Raw genomic sequence first — 7,950 nt, forward strand, 5'->3', positions numbered from 1 at the left:
AGATTATTCAAACTTTGGGATAAAGTTACATAATTTTAGGAAAACATAATAATCAATATCTTTTCACCAACTAAACAAACTTTTCACCAAAACTATGATGAACATCATGAACAATTCTAAGAACCCTAATGAATTATTCATGACTAGTTTATCAAATTTTCCGGAATCGAAACCTTGAGTATGATTTTAACAGATTTCGAAGACATTGAGTTTATTAAATATGAATATAGCAATTTTAACAGTTTGACAGTTTTTTTAAAAAATAAACTATTTTCGATATTAAAACTGGTTTCAAATCAATGAAAACCGAAAACATAATTAGGGTTTATCAAATTTAGTCCATGTCTTCTGATTTTAATTCCAGATTTATGGAAAACATGAATAATGGATTAATCAGCATCGCTCCAATACCACATGTTGATCAGTTCTTCATGTAACCACTAGAAAACATAATAAGTATTAAACCTATGGACCTGTTACAGCAGGGAGAGTAGTAACCGTAGCAGAGAAGGATCTAGACGACATGGTTGTCAGCTTGGTCAAGTTCCCCTTTATGATGCATAGTTAAGGATGGGGATTAGGGTTCTTGAGAGGAACCCGGTTTTAGGAGAGAGAAGGCACACAAAATTGTTATGTGCGACTAGGTTATGATGTTGATCTTTATCTTTCTTTATATACACGCAAGGGGAAACCCTTTATTAGTTAATTAAGGGTAATATGGCCCATTAACAATTACCAAACTAACATATAATAATGTATAATTAATATTTTGATCTAATATTATATAAATGATCGCCATACAAATACTATATTTATTCTTACATTTTGTGGCTACATGTTCATACCCATCTACAACTACTCTAAGAAAAAAATCTACTCTCATGTAAGGTTTTGAACCCTTCACTCTCAAGGCAAAAGCAAAGCCCCGATTAGAGCTGGAATGGCTATTATCATTCTTTTTAAAGCATGATTACTTACCAAAAGGAGGTACTTAATACTTGTAAGCATAAATACAACTCTAATGCTTGTTCCAAAACAATCTTTATCAGCATATAAACATACAAGATAAAAGAACCCACACATGAAAATAAGTCCCATGGTACATGATAACACAGGAAGATAATGCTTCACAATGTTAACTAATACAGTTTAAAACATTAAATGCCCATCATCAGCCATCATAACACGTAATATAACATATGAACATAACTTGCTTGATTTAGATCGGGAAAATCGTGTGGTTTTATGAAACCATATGCTATGGCTCGAATCCGTAGTCAATCCTATTTTTGATAGGGATAGTTGACAACGGAATCCGATTTTTCAGATTCTTTTCATATCCGCAATAGTGCGAAAGAAGGCCCGACCCCAAGTTGTTCAAGAATAGTGTCGTTGAGTTTCCCGAACCTTTGACTTAGGTTTAGTCAGTTCTATTTCTCGAAGGGGGTGGGTAGGGAAGGGAAATAACTCAGCAGTAGAGTGTCACCTTATCTAAATATATTAAATAACTTTTTTTTCTTATTATTATATTTATCTATATTTTATTTATCTATTTTAGAATTGTTTATATTGTTAAAACAAATCTTTCTTTTGTTTTACTCTTTATCGTATTGGATTGACCCAAATTTAGCAATGCAAGAAAATAAAGTTTTTGCAGGAAAATATTATTGTTGAAAATAAAAGGCGAATTCCTCTATTTGATGTCGACTCACCCACACTTCCATTCGTTGTAGCGGGGGCTAACTGCTTGCTGGCTAGGAGCTGTATGAGCGGTAACATTCAAGTACGGCTCCATGGGAAGGACGGTGGACAGAAATGGCCTTGTTGTACCTCACTCTCGTCTTTAATGGAGTCTGCTATTTCTTTTTTGGGAGCGTATGCCAATATGATATTAATGAGGTGCGGGGTTTGCATCTTACATTCGTTGGGCTTCCCTCTTTGTGAGTCTGTGTCCCGGAGTTTTTGCGCAATAACCCCTCCGGCGGAATACTAGTGGGAGGTGGTCCCGCAGAGCTTTCGGAAAAGGGAAGCCTAGTGTGTAAGCACAACAATGAACCACGATGAACTCCCAGACTACCTATCTAACATTAGTGGGGAGATCCTTAATCGTGATGACCCTGTCACTCTTTTACGGACTGATAAATATGTGTGTGTATATATATATATAATTTTTTTTAGAATCCATTCATTTCAATTAGATATGAAAAAAAAAACACGGTTAAACCAAACTGGCACTTAACCGACCAACACCGATCAAGAAACCGATAACAACCCGGTCATGGAACCTGTTTGTACTCAACCTGGTTTTGACCCTTTTCTTTCCTAATCCAACCGCTTTTTTACTTTGAAACCGGTTTATCCACCTCTAAATTCAACATTAGTTAATTTTAGTCATAACATTAAATTGAACTAAGGGGTGTTTGGAATTCCTTAATTTTGCCTCCTTGTAACTTATAAAAAAGTTAAAAAAAGTGTTTAGAATTGCTTAATATATGAGTGAAAAAGTTATATAAGTCATAAGGGTGTGACTTATGACTTTTCCATAAGTCATAAGAGGTAAAAATAAGAAATCCCAAACACCCCCTAAGGTGACACCTTTTAAATTTATGGGTCCTAACACGAATCATTTTCATTCAAACCCGTTTCAACTGCAACAACAGAGTATCATCCCATGGCCGGCTCTTAGAACGGATAAAAATTTTTAGGCCGAATGCGAAAAAATTTTTGGACCTTAAGTAAAAAGAAGTATTTTGTTGGGTTTAAACAATATAATTTTTAAATGGCCTTATTTGGTTATCATTTAGGTTGTGTAGATAGAATTTTTTTTTTTTTTTAATAAAATTAGGGTTAAAATGTCTCAGTAAGTTTAGAGCCCACAACCTTTTGGTTGAAAGTCACACCCCTTTGCTACTAAACCAAGCTAGTGGTTGTGTAATTAAGCGTATACATTATATACACATTGTTTTTCATATATATATATATATATATATAGGGGAGAGTTAACATACAAATGAAATTAACGTGCTAAACATGAGAATCAAGTAGAGTAATTATGTAATTACTCTATCGAGTAATTACATAATTACTCTACTTGATTCTCATGTTTAGCACGTTAATTTCATTTGTATTTGATCCAAACACTATATATATATATATAGGGGTTATAGTAAAAAGAGATAGTTTTATAGGAATAGTAAGAATAAATCTAGGCCCTTAGATCTAGGATCTAGTAGTTAAGATTAGTAGTTTCAAAAATACCAAATAGTTTACTAGGATTTAGGATTTAGCTTACATAGTTCCCTAAGTAGACTCAAATAGTTTCCTAACTCTAAATTTTATGTCCTTCCTATTCTTCCTACAAAACTATGTATTTTTATTTTAACTCTTTTCTATATATATATATATATATATATATATATATATATATAAATCCAGACCAATCAAGATGTCAGGGCCGGGGTCTCTCAACCACTCGGGCCTCCCTTTGAGCCGGCCCTGTAACATCCAACCCGTTCTGACCTGATACCCAACTTGACACGGCCCACCAATAATTTGAGCTTTAAAATCATGAGTAGACTTTTTCCTGAGGCCGTTGAATCGCTTTATATTAGAAAAAGACTTAAAACACCTTACAACACACGTCCTGTAACTTTCTAGATCCAACTTTCCATTCCTCACTAGAAACCTCATGGATCATCATCGTCTTAAATGGCCGCGGTCGTTCATCTTCCTCCTCCTCGTCGTCCTAACTATCTCCCACCCGTCCCACGGTGAAGTCGGGACATCCGCTCAATACGGTCCTCCATTCCTTCGTAAGTCCTCCTATCCATACATATCTATGACTATGCAAACAAAACTTCCACTTCCACCACCACACCTAATATTAATTAATAATTTTATTCATAACTAAATTAGCAACCGCATGTTACGGCAATGATCCTGGCCAGTTTCCGTCTAGCAATTTATTCGCTGCGGCCGGGGATGGCATATGGGACAATGGAGCCGCTTGTGGGCGGCAATATTTGGTTAAATGTATAAGTGCTGTGGAACAAGGGACTTGTGTTCCTGAACAGGTGATCCAGGTCAGAATAGTGGATTTCGCACTTATGACGGTGTCGCCGGCGTCCGAGGACGGGACTACGATGGTTCTGTCGGATACGGCGTTTGGAACTATAGCTAATTTTACCGCGACTTCTATTAATATAGAGTTTCAACAGTATGTCTCTCCCTCTCTTTATATGTTATGTTTTGACTTTTATTAGTTTTCTTAGATTAGATATTACGGTTACTTTGACTCGTTTATGTTATTTTAGTTTTGAATCTAGTAACTTTCAGAATCTATAATATTTTTTTTAGTTGCCGGGCCCCGTCCCCTTACTAATATTTTTGGTTACATATAATACTTTTTCCAATATAAAGTTAGATATAGTGTGATGGATTTAGAAGAGAAATTCACGGTATCTTAAAATCTTTTTTGGAATTATCGGTATTTTAATATTTGCTTTATGGGTATCCAAATATAATCGAGAAGATAAAAGAATATTTATACTAATTTTACACTTTAACGTGAAAGTTGAAACCCCGACATCCCCTCAACCCCCTGTATCCGCCCCAAGTATCACAAGCCTTTGAAAGTGAATACCTTTTAATATATGGCATGGTACCGCTAGGCTGCATTTAGTTATCGGGTTGCATTTTGTAATGATCAATGTTACATATATTCGTCAATGAATATTGAATATAATGTATTTGGTCAAGACAATATATTTTGGGAAAATTTCCAAAATGGCCCATCTAGAAAATGAGATTCCAACTTTGTCCCTCCAAATTCAAGTTTCCAGTTTTGTCCTATAGTTGTCTTGTCGCCGACGACGTGTTACTAAACGAACCGGAGAAAGACACGTGGCCGCCCATATAAAGGTTTAAAACGTAACGCATCGTCGACCATTCGTTAGCATCGGAAACGCATCTTCAACCCTGCTTTAGCACCAGAAATGCATCTTCAACCCTACGTTAGCACCAGAAATGCATCTTAAACCCTATGTTTTGTCAACAAGTCACCGGCCATGAGATCCAGTAAGCCGTCTCCGGTGATGTGAACACGAGTGTCATACATGACGTCAACGCCGGTTATCGAGGTTTGGAATCTCATTTTGAAGATGAGCCATTTCATCGCATACGATTTGATATACATGTTATTGTTCACGACGTCTGGCCATGAGATCCGGTAAGCCGTCGCCGGCAATGTGAACACGAGTGTCATACATGATGTCAACGCCGGTTAACGAGGTTTGGAATCTCATTTTGAAGATGGGTCATTTCATCGCAGACGATTTGTTATACATATTCTTGTTCACAACGTCAACGCCAGGCTGCCATACCTGACACTCGTGTTCACATCGCCGACGATGGCTTACTGGATCTCATGGCCGGTGACTTGTTGACAAAACATAGGGTTAAAGATGCATTTCTGGTGCTAACGTAGGGTTGAAGATGTATTTCTGGTGCTAACGCAGGGTTGAAGATGTGTTTCCGGTGCTAACGTAGGGTCGACGATGCGTTACGTTTTAAACCTTTATACGGGCGGCCACGTGTCGTTCTCCGGTTTGTTTAGTAACACGTCGTCGGCGACAAGATAACTATTGGACAAAATTGAAATCTCATTTTCTAGATGGGCTATTTTGGGAATTTTCCCACATATTTTTACGTTAATTAGAAAAATGCTATAGGGTTCCTATAGTATTTATTGATGACTGCGTTAACTAATCAAATATTTACTTGTGTTATTTTATATTAATTTCGAAATGTCAACATTATAAAAAGAAGTCTTTATCAAACCAATCCGAAGATCAGTAGTTATCAGCTTTTAAAACTTTGACGATATATACCTAAACCTAATAAATCACTCTAAGCTTTGGCATATGACCTAAACCTAATAAATCAGCCTAATCTATTTAATTTTTGACATTATATTGAATATAATACATTTTATCTGTAATTGTGTTTTTCCCTTTCCTTTTATATGAAATTAACTGTTCTTTTAAGATTATTTGTCATTCTTAGCTATCATAAGTTGCGAATGGAATGTGTTGTAATTTATAAAGGTTTTCTACCTTTACATTTTAGTTAATACTTTATTTGTTTGATTAAATTGTTTAGTTAACAATTTATTTAAAAGAAAATTAGAATGTGATGATTAAGAAACAATTATTTTAGACATGTGGGTTACAATCATCATTACTATATTGATTAAAGTTTTTTTTTTTTTTTGGCGCAACTTTCTAATCAATGAGGCTAATATTCTAATAATTCAAGCACCTTTCTTCAAGTCTTAATTGGAAGTTTCTAAATCACAATTAGACGATATTTGACTATGTCTATTTTTCAAAAATAATGTTTGCAGGATCTGATAAGCATTGAATGACTGAGAAGAGTCGGCTTTATGATTGACTATAATCTTCATAAATTGAAGAGTATGTGTATGTTTTTTCTATGCGTAAATCTATTATTAGTTATTGGAAAATAGAGTATTTGAAATGTGAAAAGAATTTTAGGGGGTCCATTTATTACATGACAATTTGATAATGGATATTTAAATGCACCGCGTTTGGATGTATGTATCAATCAAAGGAATTTCTCGTCTTGTTCCTTTCTTTGAAAGTTTCCACCCTTTGGTCGAAGTAGGTCCTGCTTTAGTAGCAAACCGTGGACTTCATAAAGATGAGCGTAGTGGGTGACAAAGTGGTGAGTTTTTTCGGCGAAATGGGGCTACATCACCGCCTCCCGGTGATATATGGGACGATAAGGGGGAGGGGAGGCGACATAGATTTATCACCGGTGTATGTTGGAAAATAATAATAAAAAGTTAAAAAGGAGGCGACAATACCACTACACCTCTAAAATTAAAATCGGTCATCTGCTAACGTGGTGCCATGTGTCGAACCCCCCCCCCCCCCTCTCCCCCTCCCGATCGTATTTCCCCCGAGATAAAAGAAAAGATGGGTAATCTGTCTTTTCAGAGCTATCGCCCTAGGGTGTGTTTGGTTGAAGGTAATGAAATGAATGGGGAATGTAATGGGAGAAGGAATGGAATAGACAAGGGAATTGAATGGATCATCGATCACCATTCCTTTGTTTTGTTTGGTTAACCTATAGGAATGAAATGAATTATTACTTTATGTTGTTTGGTATCCAAAAAAAATTGTAGGAATGAAATATAAATAATAAAAACACTCATATCTCAAAATACTTTTTACAATAATAATAATAATAATAATAATAATAATAATTACATGGTGACGGTGGTAGCTTCGATGACGAAAACGGTGTTGGCGGTGGCGATGGTGGTGGTGGTGGTGGCGGTCAGGCGACTTGCGTGGCGGTGGTTAAGCGGTGGTAGCATTGGTAGTGATGGCAATGGTACGATGGTGGTGGTCAGGAAACGAAGTGGTGGTGGCGGTGATGGTCAGGCAGCAACAGTGACAATGGTTGCGGTGGTTACGACGACGATGGTAGTGGTAACGCTGGTAGTAAGGTGGTGGTGGTGGCAGCGTAGTAGGTGGTGGTGCCGATGGTAGTACGTGGTGGTTGTTGTTGTTAAGTGGTGGTGTTGTTGAGAATGTAGGGTGAAGGAGGGTGAAGGAGGAATGGAATGAAAAAAAAGAAGGGCAGTGGGAAGGAATTGTCACACCCCGACTAGCACAATGCGGAAGCGTAAAACGGGAATGTAACAGACACCTCTGATATCAACACATTGTTTATAAAGAAACATCACAAACTAATTTACAATATATTACATTTCTTCGTTCTATCATTGTTTTACAGTCTAGGCGATACAAACAAAACTAGTTCGTTAACTAAACGTTCTTACTACTAACACCCTTGCTTCTATTCACATAGCATCGACCACACACTTCAGGCAAGTAACAGATCACCAAATTACTCCGATTT

General features: G+C 36.5%; 1 protein-coding gene across 1 annotated transcript; it reads left to right on the forward strand.

Moving 5' to 3' along the window:
- The first annotated feature begins 3,688 nt into the window (after window positions 1–3,688).
- LOC143571777 (EG45-like domain containing protein) lies at window positions 3,689–4,344 on the forward strand. Its single transcript, XM_077057115.1, has 3 exons — window positions 3,689–3,812; window positions 3,916–4,216; window positions 4,314–4,344. The coding sequence occupies exons 1-3, from the start codon at window positions 3,689–3,691 to the stop codon at window positions 4,342–4,344; spliced, it is 456 nt and encodes a 151-aa protein (XP_076913230.1).
- The last annotated feature ends 3,606 nt before the right edge of the window (window positions 4,345–7,950 follow it).

This window comes from Bidens hawaiensis, unplaced genomic scaffold, assembly GCF_021521415.1.
Source record: "Bidens hawaiensis isolate Kalapana, Puna unplaced genomic scaffold, B.hawaiensis_p1.1 tig00025573_1, whole genome shotgun sequence".
Taxonomy (NCBI): domain Eukaryota; kingdom Viridiplantae; phylum Streptophyta; class Magnoliopsida; order Asterales; family Asteraceae; genus Bidens; species Bidens hawaiensis.

What these genes read in the sequence shown, in the direction of transcription:
- LOC143571777 (XM_077057115.1), top strand. Translation starts at nt 3,689, where the DNA reads ATGGATCATCATCGTCTTAAATGGCCGCGGTCGTTCATCTTCCTCCTC. An exon ending in ATACGGTCCTCCATTCCTTC is followed by an intron (nt 3,813 to 3,915) that starts GTAAGTCCTCCT and finishes TAACTAAATTAG; the next exon opens with CAACCGCATGTTACGGCAAT. An exon ending in ATTAATATAGAGTTTCAACA is followed by an intron (nt 4,217 to 4,313) that starts GTATGTCTCTCC and finishes ATGTTATTTTAG; the next exon opens with TTTTGAATCTAGTAACTTTC.